This window comes from Malaclemys terrapin, chromosome 7 (genome assembly GCF_027887155.1).
Source record: "Malaclemys terrapin pileata isolate rMalTer1 chromosome 7, rMalTer1.hap1, whole genome shotgun sequence".
Taxonomy (NCBI): Eukaryota; Metazoa; Chordata; order Testudines; family Emydidae; genus Malaclemys; species Malaclemys terrapin.
The window spans coordinates 17412953-17426716 of record NC_071511.1 but is presented as its reverse complement, the minus strand read 5'-3'; the positions used below and the strand labels follow the sequence as shown (position 1 = coordinate 17426716).

General features: G+C 42.9%; 1 protein-coding gene across 1 annotated transcript in view; it reads right to left on the bottom strand.

The window, feature by feature from the left end:
- The window catches only part of LMCD1 (LIM and cysteine rich domains 1), a 68150-nt gene extending 55722 nt beyond the window's left edge, over positions 1-12428 (bottom strand). The window contains exon 1 of the mRNA XM_054035350.1: positions 12190-12428. Within this exon, the coding sequence (XP_053891325.1) occupies positions 12190-12216 (27 nt within the window). The 5' untranslated portion in view covers positions 12217-12428. The remainder of the gene's footprint in view (positions 1-12189) is intronic.
- Positions 12429-13764: the final 1336 nt, after the last annotated feature.

Sequence of the window (13764 nt, the reverse complement as noted above, 5' to 3'; positions counted from 1 at the left end):
ATCCAATTGCCCTGTTGTCGGCAGTCTCAGAGGTTAAAATGGCAACTGAACAATCCTCTACCCCTTGGAGGCTGTAGCTTCAGCTTTGTGTCAAAACATTAATGTGGGGAAGTTCTGCAGATAGAGAGAGGACCTCATCTATGGCTGTCAATCCAGCACCTCTCCAGCATTAAATTCACTAAAAAGTGATGAAAATTTGTCAGGCGTGAGATTTATCAATACCTTCATTTCTTTGTCTTGGGATAAAGGAGGACTGTTGTGACTCATTTTCTTATCATTTGCATGGGTGCAGGGTCCATCATATGCATAATCTCAACCTAATTTGTTACCACAGCAGAGCAAGTCTTGGTCAAGTGCAGATATGCATGTTACTACACTTAGAAGAAAAAAAAAGGCACTTTTAAGGTCTGAATTAAACTAATCCAATAGAGAAGATTTGGACACAAGATGTCAGGGAATGAATTGGTGCCATTTGGAATCTTGGGAATACTAATGGACATTGTACTTCAGAAGTGTGGGAAGTTTACCCTAGAAACAATGTCTTTTGTTTTGGCAATAGAGAGCACAGGGAAAGGCATTGATATCGAAGGAAACTATTTCAGCAGAGCTGCCAAATTTCAACCTCCAGTACGACAAAGATATTTGCAGAGGCTCTAGCTCTATTATATCTTCCTCTTCCAAGAGCACATACTTGGCAGCCAGAATTCCTTTCTCCAACAGTGTGTGAATTCATGATAAAGAAAGGACAGGCTTTTAAAAAAAATAAGGTGAACAGATTTTCCCCACTAATATGAAACTGGAGCTTGGAATTATAAAACAAAAAAGTGTGGGGGGGTGAATCTGCCCAAATTTGAACTAAATACTAGCCCTTATAAGTTCCAAAACATTCAGATAAGTGTGTTTGGTTTCATTTAAGTACTATATTTCAGTTAAGTGTGCCTCCTCTGTGTTTTCTGCTTCCAGTGAGAAGCAGAAGTGCTGAAATACCATAAGCAATTATGGTAATCTACTAATATTTTGCACTTCTGTTGTACTCTCCATCCAAGGATCTCAAACAACCTCACAAACATCACTGATTAAAGTCTCCCAGACCTCTCCTCCCCCTGAGCACCACTGTCCTCATTTGATAGGAGAAATTGAGCCATGGGGAAGTTAAATGGCTTGCCCAAGGCCACAAAGGAAAGCTGTGACAGAACACCTGACTCCTATTGGTTCGGCATGGTAATAGATCACATTCCCTGTTCTCACAGTATTTACAGCTCAAATGGAAGTAGGCACCATCAGAAATTGCACATGGAAAAATCTGTCCTTGGTTGTTATAAAGTCACTGGTACAGACCCAAGAGTTTCACATAGATGTTGAAACTCTGGTTTCTTTGTGATACCCAAACTACAAAACCTTAAATGCAAACCTGGGGAGCTTTTAGAAGTGATTGGAGAATGTATTTAAAGAGACTTGAGGCAAAAATATTCACACTTAGTTAGGTAACTAATGTTAAGTATCTAATTGATTGACAGATGGTGAATATTCACAACTCCCATTGATTTCAAAGGGCAGAGTTTCTACACAGGACTGCAGGCTTGGGCCCTTGCTTTGCAAATGTAGCTAAGAATGGATGCTTTAATCTCAAGAATTATTATATAACCAATGTATGCAGCATTGCTCAATGGCTATTAGCTAGGGTGGGCAGGGATGGTGTCCCTAGCCTCTGTTTGCCAGAAGCTGGGAAATGGGCCACAGGAGATGGATCACTTGGTGATTACTTGTTCTGTTCATTCCCTCTGAAGCACCTGGCATTGGCCATTGTTAGAAGACAAGCTACTAGGCTAGATGGACCATTGGTCTGACCCAGTATGGCTGTTCTTATGTTGTTGTAGCCATAAGTTTAGCGTAAGTAGTTAGCATAGTCTAAGGCACCATTCAAGGTGAAGTGGGGCCCCTCCACCCTCATAAGGGTTAGGCTGAAACCTGAGCCTGAACATCTACACAGCAATTTTTAGCCCTGCTGCCCAAGACAACTGACCCAGACCAGTTAGAGGTTTTTATACCTGTGTACACATACCCTGTGTCTTGGGTGGAAATCAATACCATGGACTCAGTGCATACCAGAACAGAGTTACACAACACATGGGTCTGATCCTCAATCCATTATAGTCAATAAGAGTTGAGAGTATTGAAGGAACCGACCTATCATGAGCTAATTGCGATCATAGCTTTTCTTCATAGCTCTGCCAGTGGACCTCACCACCCTAGGACTCTGTTTTAGTCTTGGGCCTGCGTTGTATAAACAATCATGACAATTTTAAGTGTGGATATCTGTCTAACAAGGAGGAAGGTCCAAATCCTCAAAAGGTTTTTAGGCACCTAAATGGCATTTATTCCAATGGAAGTTTGTCACCTAAACACGATGATTGGACCCAAGCATGTGAACATCAGACCTATGTCTATTTGTAACCTAAGCAAAGAGATGCCAAAGGAGAAAAGCTAGTGCTTTTACAAAGCTGCTAACAATAGTTCAGGCTCATTAATATTTTATTGTCATACTCAAAGAGTCTAGGCTACAGTATGTAATTTTTGGCTTTAATGAGAAATTAAGTCAAATAACTTGTTCCACAAATGAATACATTTTCTGTAGTTCAAAGCCAGAATCAATGAAGCTGGCACAGGGTCATTGAAGTTACACTCCCCTGTACCAGCCAGGCCCCTTTTGCTGTAGAGGACACATACATGACCTCCATAGAGCCCCACACAATAAAAAAAAAAAATAAGTTTACAGCTGCTCCCCTCTACCATGAGGAAAGTTAGTTTGTTGGGAAGGTACCTCTACCCCCTATCCTTCCTCAGTGTTCCTCCTGAAGTGGAGACAGCAGCTTTAGTTCATTTTATGGTTGGCAATCCATAGAAATCCCATGGGCTGAGGCTGCAGAATGGATGCACTGCAGTAAACATTGCCCTGGTTGTAGAACCATCTTGGCCACTGGTGCAAACTATTTGGCTAGCTCTGCACCCCTACACACTCTTGGTGATAGGAAGAGATTCTCCGCTGTCATGAACCCTCTTCCCTGAACAGATTTTCCATGTCAAGCACTTTGCCAGGGCTTGAGCAAACCCTGGGGAACTTGCCCATAGCTTTCGTGGATTGCAGCAAGTATTAATGAATGTTTGAAATAGTAATATAGAGCTGGATCCTGCTTCCATTGAAATCAGTGGGAGTTTTGCCATTCCTTTTAGTAAGAGAAAGATCAAGTCCATGGAGGTCCCATGGGGATCAAAATCTGATTTGGAACTGGGCTGCTTCTGCTTGTCTGGGGTGATTATTCCGCTTCTGTTCTGGCTGGTGTCTGTACACAGAAACTCTTTATTTAGCAACTAGACATAGCACAAAAGCCCACAGGGATCTGCTTTTGTTAGGTTCACTCTTCCTCTTCCCTTTTTGTGAAGTTTTCCATCTTGTGCCCCAAGCAGAGACTGGGTAGCATCCCTGCAAGGCTGCTAAAGAGCTTAGCTGGTATGTTCCACGGGCGCATGAAAGAGGGGAAGGGAATGAGGAGTGTTAACATGCCCCCTGGGCACCTCTGAGGCCTTAACAACTGCTACAGCCTGGATTTTCTCAGTTACATATGGATTTTACACAAATGTTACATTCTGGATCCTATTAATTAAGTCCTCGCTTTTTCAGAAAGGCTCATTTCTTTGACAGCTCATTTGCTATCCTTAGTCAAGTTCCCATGGCCCTAATTATTTGTACTTATCTCCCCTTGGAACTGATGGTGAACTATTGGACACACCCTCCAAACATTGGATTGAGTCTTACTGCTAGAAAGTAGATAATGTACAGTAGTGTTTAGGGTTACCATACGTCTGGATTTTCCCAGACATGTCCGGCTTTTTGGGCTCCAAATCCCTGTCCGGGGGGAAATCCCAAAAAGCCGGACATGTCCGGGAAAATCGGGACATGCCGGGCCAGTGGTGCTACTAATTTCAGTTGTCTCAGCATTATTATTATTTTTTAAAATGAGTACCGACCCTTGCACTTTATGGTTGGTGGGTCAAGGACTGGAGAGTGGGAGGGCTTGGAGACTCTGCACTTATGCCTGTGACTGGAGAGAGGAAAGAGTAGAACACTGAAGAGGTGCGATGGTGGGTCTATAATTAGAATGAGGACAAGGGAAACTATTCAACAGAGTATCTGTAACTAAAGTGATAGAGGTAAAGAATTTGTAGCCAGAGTCAGGTGTGGTGAGCAGGTCTTGGGAGTGTGGAAGGAGGCAGCCCCTAAAAGATAGACTGTAATGGCTAAATAGTCTCAGAATAGCTCCACTGAAGTCTTTCCCTTTCTTTCACTAACTCCTATTTTTGAATGAAACTATACCTACATTCTTGGCACTTCAAACTCCCTCCTGACTGGAGTCCTTTTAATAGGACTCCAGACACATTCTTCCTGCAGGAGGAATCGTAAAGTGCCTGAACCCTAAGGTGAGCTAGACTTAATCTAGATTGAGCCCAAACACACAAGCTCTTCACCCACACATTCTGCATAGTGAGCTACTGGGTGAGAGTTCAAGGCAATTGGTGTTTGGTCTCATTCAAGGCTGTTTTAGTCAGGATGAGGGAAAAGCAAATAGTTCCTCCCCTCCCATGACACAGGACAAAATATGACAGAGCCTTAACAGTCTAGGGCTAAGTGAAAGAAAGGCATGGGTGTGGGCAGAACTCCCAAACCTCCTGCACTGAGGTCAGACTGTTGTAAACTTTATGATTCAGTACATAGAAATACATGTTAGTAGAGACAAACAAGTGTCTACAGTAAGATGAATGTTTTTCTTTGCAGACTAATGCAGTGCTATTAGTCATCCCATTCCAACAGGAGGACTATTGATCTCATTGGAGTACATATTGATTCAAGTCATGCAGATATCATGACAACTATGGACCACCTTTTAAATGACCATAGATGGCAATAGGTCTCCAGTTTTCTTGGGTAGTACATTACATAACACCATTGATATCTACTGGAGCTACACAAAGAAGGAACACCTTTGGCTTTCCAATTAAGATTAGGGTCTGCATTAGCTGAACCATTTAAAATAGCTGAAGAGGTTCCAACCTGGAACTCTGAACTGTTGCTAATGTGGTCCACAACCAGCAATTGTGAATACTGAGAAAGTACATTTTTTTCCCTTGCAGGTTACTTGTCTAAGTGTAGAAAATATTTTGGTCAGATTTTCTGTCAGTCTAGACATGCAATTGGTTGTACAGTTATTGTTCACACAAATTAGCTCTTGCATATGCAAATAACTAATGAAATTTTTTGCATGCAGTCACTATAGTTTACATGTGCAATCCTAGTAACTATGCATGTCACTCTAAGAACTTGTCAGTGCCAACTGGCAAAGTGTTTGCTGTTCTGTAACAATATCCTAACAGGCCTGACAAACTCACTGCACCCAACAAATTGCTGTTGTCATATTTATCTGTAAAGAATGTCATATGAAATCTTAAATGAAAGCCAGGATCTTGCTGGTCATTATTATTTTTAAAATATCATCCATATACATCACAATTTATAACTATATAACTTACAGTTAGTATCAAGCATTACCACCCAGCACAGGTGAAAAACTGGTGTTGCCAGATGAAGGGATGTATATTCACCACTCTGTCTGGGTTCACATGTAGAGTAAGCATGGTAAGCCAAAACACTGCAGATCCCCATTTACATCAATCAGCATGGGGCTAGGAAGTCAACAGGAAGAAAAGAGCCATGTCTAGAGATGCTCTTCAAAAGGTTTTTTGGATTTGTCCTGCAGTTATAAGACAGCACCCTGTTCTCCATCAGAGAGCAAAAAGGAACAGCTTTTTGCATCTGTGGATCCCAGCCGTGGGAGTTGGGGATGCTGGGAGATTGTTTTAGGTGAGAAACTACTTTAGACAAGGATTTTAGCCTGTTAAAGGTAAGTTTAGACCAGGGGTAGGCAACCTATGGCACACAAGCGGATTTTCAGTGGCACTCACACTGCCTGGGTCCTGGCCACCGGTTGGGGGGGGGGGGGGGGGCTCTGCATTTTAATTTAATTTTAAATGAAGCTTCTTAAACATTGTAAAAATTTTTACTTTACATACAACAATAGTTTAGTTATACTGGTATATTAGACTTATAGAAAGAGACCTTCTAAAAACGTTAAAATGTATTACTGGCACACAAAACCTTAAATTAGAGTGAATAAATTAATACTTGGCACACCACTTCTGAAAGGTTGCCGACCCCTGGTTTAGACTAAGGAGTTATACTTTTATGTAACTATTTCTTTTCCCGTTATCCTTACTCAATCTCTCAAGTCTTAGTCTTTATAGTGAAGCAGTCAAGCTTCTTATCAGATATAATCTCTGGGCCAGGATGTTATAAAGGGACCTGAACCCGGAGTTGTGCCTATGTATACTGTTCCCTGGGAACTAGCAAGCCTGGTAATGACTGTCAGTATCCAGTGAAAGGAGCTGGATACTACCGGGGGACACTTTCAGAGAGGCTCAGGGGTTGGGGTGTACCTATTGGTAACCTGCTAAGCAGATTAAGGGCTGCAGAACCTTAAAGAGACTGATGGTATGAGGAAGCTGACAACCAGTTAAGCACAAGCAAATCTCTCTTGCTGAGGCAAGGGGATAACTGGGTATCCTGGACAGTGAATCTCCCCAAGACAGAGCCACAGCATATAATTTCATGCCCAAACTGCTGGAAAACTGCTATGTTTTTGGCCAAAGTAGTGGTTCAGCCAATGTTCTATAGACTGCTCTTAGCAGTGACTGCTCCCCCCAACTCATTCACAGGCTTACAAATGGCTGGTTGGACAGTCTGCAGCTAAGTGTCACACATGGCTCTAAAAATAAGTCTTAGGAGAACCACCATGCACAGCAAAAAAGGAAGATCACTCTGGGGATTTAGCTTAAAAGCTCCTGACTGACTTTAAATAACTGATATAGCAATTTAAAGGTCTCACAATACTGCATTAAGACAGAGACCAAAACAGTTGCAGGATTTTAAAAGGTTCTGGGTAATTTTATGGCTTAACTGTGGGTCAAATTCTGCAGTACTGAATGAAACAAAGCTCTCATTCACGTCTATATCATTATACATAGTCAGATATAATGAAAGTCTCTGGCCCCAGGACATATGCGGACTACTGCAGAGTTGCTGATGATTTATTATGGAGTTTTGTCACTTTCTGAAGTATTCGTTTGTCCACCCAGAATTCCAGGTATGACAGACCAATGATCCGATCCCCTATGGCAAAAGCTTATGCTCCTCCATTCTCTCTAGCTTGCCCACCTTGGGCAACACAGCTTTTATTTTGCTATGTCCATCCCCTGCTAAAAAATTAAGAAAAATAAAAAAACATTTGCATCACCTGAAACAAAACTTCAGCTTGGCTTGGAACAGTTTATTTCCTTTTCCTGATCAAATTATTGTTTGAATTCAGGGGGAGAAGCCCATGAATCCTTGTTTCTCTGTTCCCATTCAAATGTTTCCAATAAACTGCAAAATGTCAACCTAGATCTTTGTTTTGAGTTCAAACTTTAATCTAAACAACTGATTTTCCAAACAGAACGCTTTCCCCTCACCTTGTTTTAATTTCCTCAGAGGAGTCCCATAATACACTGAGTGAGAAATCAGCAGTAACTAAACCCAGTGATTTGAGGAGAAGAAAAAAAAAAAGTCATATTTTCAGGGCCGTGGAACAGGCTCTAATGAATTCCAGACTCATTTGTAGACTTGCTCAGACTGGTTGTGAGACACTGCCAAGCCAAATTAATAGTTGACAGTAGCTCACCCTGTGCCTAGAAAAAAATGCCCTTCTCACAATTCAGGAAATTAAACAGCTGTCTGCTGCAAAGACACCCATGTGTCTTTGAACATATTCTATTATTCAGACAGATTGATACAAGATATTTTTCTTGGTATTATGTAACTGCATTTCCCTTTTTAAGTGTCAACTAGCTGGGACTTTCCCTTTTACTGTTGTTCTTGGTTCAGATTCAGGTGATAGGAGACAGACAACTTGTCAGAAGATTACAGAAGATAAGGAGATATATCATTGAGTCAATCAATGCAGGGGTTTTTAAGCCCTATTTTGACCCGTCAGAAGCAACTGTGCAAAAACACGTCAACAGGACCCCACATCCCTGTAATGCAGATGAGATACTCATGCAATGCTTGTCACACATTTAAATGAAGTTCAAAGTTGCTGATGACATCTGCTTTCAGCAATGACAGCTCTGTATAAAGCTTTATCTTTCAGAAAGACTGACAAGTTTCTGCATCCAGAGCGCAAAGTATCCCTTCTGTGTTCCACAGCTGTGCAGCATCATTGTTCCTTCTCCTTCACAAATCACATATGAAGAACTTCTGGGAGAGAACAGCCTAGTGTAGAGATTGTTACCTCAGGGCATAATTTGTCACTCATAGTACATACTCACACTGGGCAGTAAGGGGAGAGAAGAAGTCCCCTTGTTCTCCTGCATATGGTATCCACATCATGAGTTGCACCATGAGGGAAGAGTAGCTAGAGCTGGTTGGAAAACAGATTTTCTGCCCCATGAAAGCTTCCAAAACACCCTTAACTTTTTGGGGGCTAGCTACCCGGAATACAAATGCACCACACCTCACGGGTACATACTCTGTACTGCTACCATGCGATACTGCTGCCGGTGCTACCACAGCGGCACTACTGTTTTCAGCATTCTATCTCAGAGGAGAGCTAACGCAACTATGTCTACATGAGCTGGGAATCACACCCTTAGCTTGTAGTGTAGATGCAACCAAAGAGAGTGAGCTTCCTCTTCTGAGCTTCCCTAAGAAAGCCTCATTTCTGGGCATCAGCGGAAGTATTCCTGAATGACCAAAAGCTACCACTAAATTTTTTGCCCCATATACTTCAGATTTCACTGTCATGGTGTTGTTTCTGCTAGGGATCATTTCAGGCTGTGAGATTGCATGCCATGTGGCAGCAGTGGCCCAATGACATTTTGGCAATAAAGAGCTTTATAAAATACAAATAAAAGTGTGCGGTACAGTCAGTGGAACCAATGTCAATAGACTAGCAATGCTAATGACAGTCATCTCAACCAGGCAGCATTCCAACATGGATCAGGTGGGAATGAAAGATGGGGAGTTGATGACCACATGGAGAACAGCTGGCAGAGTTGGAGAGAGAGAGAAGGAGAGGATGGGAGGGAGAAGACAGCACAGATCAGTTAGATGTTCAGGGCTAGACTGTGACTGGCCTTTGGGAGGGTTTATGGAGGGCAAGCCAAAGGAGCTGTCTCTCCTCAGGAATTTGGCACAAGGGCCTGTCACAGCCATAGTCCCGGAGCTTAGAGGAACACAGTAGTGTGCACCCATGGGGTTACATTGCACCATAGGTCCCAGTCTCAGAGGAAAGGGAGTGCTGCTGCTGCTCCTCCAAATAGAGGGGGCCATATGTCAGTCACACAGACAGAGCCTCCTCTCCTGTATTAAACAGCCAGAAGGGGGATTTTGGGGGAGATGTTCTCTGCAAGGAATCGCTCCTGGAAGGTGTTAGCTGGTGACAGTAGATGTGCCACCCATTTCTCCCACCTCAAAGCCTGAGGACCTGCCTCCAAATCTGATAGATCCCAGGGTGGCTGCAGCCATCTGCACAGAGGCCATGAGACTCAGCACCCGTGTTAGTCAGTGGGTGCTGCCCCCATCCAGCTCCTGGGGGGCACCATGCTACCAGGGTTGTTGCCATTAAGTAGCGAGGTAAGAAGATATTATTGTAAAGAAATCCAAAATGTGTTATTTTGACAGTGCAGAAGTCTAGAGATGCATTTGATCTCACTTCGAGGAGGTGGTTTCCTTTCTTTCCCTAGTTATGCTGCCATGCAGGTGTATAAGATAAAGCCATAAAGCCCCCAGTTCCCTGGCAACATACGCCATGTATCTTTTCTCTGGAGACTAATAGCTCTTAAATTCAGTTTGAAGTCAGGAGTCACACTGGGATGGCGTTCAGTTGTTCTGACTCAAGGAAGAGAATGGAAGTGGCCTGGGACTTCACTTCCTGAGTAAAGGTGATAAAAGGTACTGGAAATTCCCCAGTCTCAAACAGCAACCACCTTCTCCCCTCCCCCCCCCCAAACAAACAAAAAATCCACCCACCCACAGGGTCTCTCTAAGGGGATCTAAGTCTCTATTAGAGGCTGATGGTCAGAGTTATGATACACATCAGTTTAGAATAGATGAGGACTAGTAATTGGTTTTGGCCAATTGAAGTTTTACTGAAGTAAGTTCTCAATATACACATTTGCCTGTCCAAAAAACAAACACACAAACTTTATATAGGTCAACTCTTAGAAAAATCCATAGGGCACTTTAATAAATGTACTTCGCGCATAATGTTTTATATTACACATAACAATGCACTTATTTTGTAACATTCCTTCCCTCGGTGTCTGCTGTTTATGCACTGGATCCAGAGCCCATGTAAGTCAATGGATTTCCTCCCCACACACCCCAGTCAACTTCAGTGTGCTTTGGAGCAGGCCCAGAAAGGGATGGAAGTAGTCTAATACCATCACACTAAGAATTCGCTTCTATAAGTCATAGAAGCGTAGTGGAAACCATTCTGATTCCTGATCACTACAGCGTGATCCTGCAAAATGCTGCACGTGTTGTCCCTGAGCCAGCACAGCACCCAAGAACACCTACTTACAATTAAGCAGGAGTAGTTCTATTGAAGTAAACGAGACTACTTGCATGCTTAAAGTGAAGCATGTGCTCAGAGCTTGATGGATCAAGCCTTGTATATACGCATGCATGCCACTCTAAACCACCATTCCATCACAGGCTTCTTTTGGGGGAGTGCAGCTACATACAACCCCTTACAGTGGGCACTGAGCAAATATCACACACAAAATTGGGCAAGAAACAGAACTGAAATCTCCCACTATCTGCAGCTCCCTGGTGTATAAAAAGCTCTCCCCTCCCACTTTTCCAGCACATAAGATTTTTCAAGATATATAACTGGAGCCTTGGAGAAAAATGAAAAGTTCTTTGCAGGCATGTACAACGTGCTGACAATTAAGGAAGTGGCAATGAGGGGGAAAATGTTCCTTCTATAATCCAACTCTACCAAGGAAAGGAACAAGACCAAACCCATTTTTAAGCTGATTTCCACTCTACTGAGGAGAGTGAATTCTAAATTAAACTCCCACCTCATTGTCAAACAGCCTGAGGTGAAATAATTTATAAAGCATCTCAACTTTCAGAAGAGATCATTCCCAGCTTTCCCATCATGCATTTAGGCATCAAGTTGTGTCAGGCAAGCCTTCCACTACTAGATAACTACCTCAAAAAGAGATTTGGAAAGAGTCATTAACTGCACTCACTGGGGCTATTCCTCCATCTCCTTGAGAGATAAATGACTACACTAAATGGGGAACTGAATTCCTTCCAGAATCTGGCTTCTTGCCATTGTGTGCAGGTAAGTTATCTGCCTTCAAGCTAGGGGAGTAACAAACTACTCTCCGTTTTATTTATTGACCTGCACATTTTTTTTTAAACATACACACACTTAACTGGGCACCAGGCCAGCACTGTGGGAGTGAAGTGTTCAGACTCTGGAGAGAGAGAGAGAGAGAGAGAGAGGGGCTAGCTACCTTATGCCGGACTTGCTGCTCTCAGTACTTTGAATGATCATTTTGGCAATGGCCAAAGAAACTACAAGAGGTGAAGGGAAATAGAGGTTTTATTAAAGACCTACCAAAATAGGCTACCTACCACTTTGTTAAACTCCACAGGCTACCTTTCTGATCATCCTCTCTGAAGTACGCTGATGTTGGAATTAATCCCAAGGGAGCTGAAAGCAAATCCTACAAAGTGACAGCAGATTAACAGTGTACTTTGGAAAACATTACAGTCTCCTCAGCCAAGAGGGTAAGTTAACACCTCCACTGGCATTAGCACAGGAAAAATCAAGGTGACACCACACAGAGTCAGTGTTCAGGGAGAAATTGCATTGATATATTTAGAGGCTTTACTTAGCTACAGAAGAAAAAAAAAAGGCACAACAAAACCCAAAACATACTAACTACTCCTGACTTGCCAGGCAAGTGGTGGTGGTGGGGGGGAAGGGACTACACAAAGCAGAAGGTGCAAATAAAGTTGCAACTCACCTTTTGAATTCCTGGGCTCAGATCCATTACAAGCCTCGTCCTTTCCTTCTCCCACCTCTTTTTTCAAGGTGTCAGCTCTATCGGAGCACTATAGCAGAGTGCTACGGTGCGTACTCCTGGCAGCAGCTGGTGAATGACTTGTGTGTGTAAATTGCTGTGGGCTAGATTGGTGCTGGTTAACAAAGCTGCCGTTCAAGCCTTCTCCCCAGCCTGCCCGCACCGTGCCTTTTTAATTGGAGGCTACAGCTCCCTCTAAAATGCTGTCAGCCAATCCAAGGCGGGGCTCCAACTTTTCCATCCAATGCCGGAGTGAGACTCGATCCTCAGGTTCTTTCTCCCACTTTAACCCCTGCGGGGGTGGGGGGAGGAGTGGGAAGCACCCAGACCCAGCTGTTAAGAGTTTGCTGCACATCTGTCCCACACAATCGCAAGCAGGGAGGCTGGAACCTGAATCACATCTCTCCCTTTAGCCTTTTCCTTTAAAGGAAGAAGGGGTGGAGGGAAGAAATGATCTTGGGAAACCAACTCATTCACAGCGAAAAGGCGTGTGGGCGTTTAACCAAGAGAATCAAGGGCACTTTTAGTCCTTTAAATCTGAAAACTAAACCTGCTCTGCCCTCCCCTCCTTCAATATCCCACTGCCCCCCCCACTTTGCAATAACCAAAATGTTGATTTAAATCAGACTATTATCTTCCAAGCCAACCTAACGTTTTCTCGCACTGGGGTGTGTTTAAGGAAAGGGGGGCAGGACTTTGAGCTCTGAAAGGGTTGTGGGGTGATATATGATTTATTAGAACTACAGTGCAAGGGCAAGTCATTGAAATATTTGACAGTGAATATTTGACATCCTTCAAACTAAGCCTTTTTTTTTTTTTTTAAAGCTGCCAGTGGCTTTAGCACTGGGAAGTGCTGGAGAGGGCGATTTTATAGGTCTTGAACCAGACAGAAATGTGCTGGGTCAGTTTATCACAGTGGACAGAGGTCAAACATATTAGAAGGGCAAGGGTCTAAAAACATGATTCCCTTGTAATTGTAATTGGAAAAAAAAAAAGTCCCAGTGCAATATAGTAGAATAAACATGACATTTTGACATGAAACTGCAGAATCTTCCTTAATGCCCTCGATGAGCGTTCATTCCTGCTCCTTCTTTTGCAACGATTTAAACACACAGCCCCTTTGTCTAGATGAAAATCCAAGTGGTCTCATACACTTGTGTTTTCAGTTTCCTCACTCCACCGGCTGTTTCCCACTTCCTCAGTGGTGCCTAGATCCAAGCCGCTGAAAAACACGGAAAAAAATGGGAAGTCCAGTCAAAATAGCAAAGAGCAGGATCCAGTTACCTTGTTGTGTTCTGAAATAAAATAGACATTTCAGCAGTGAAGAAAAATAACTGATCAGGGCTGAACGGTCTCCATATTATGTATGTGTGTGTGTGTGTGAGTGTGTGCCACCTGTCATGTGCTGTGGGTAGCAGTTTCTAAACTTTTCACTAGATACATTTGAACATTTTTAAATTAATCAGGAGTACAAAAGGTATGAGAGAAAATCTGGACACAGCTAAAAATCCCACTGGA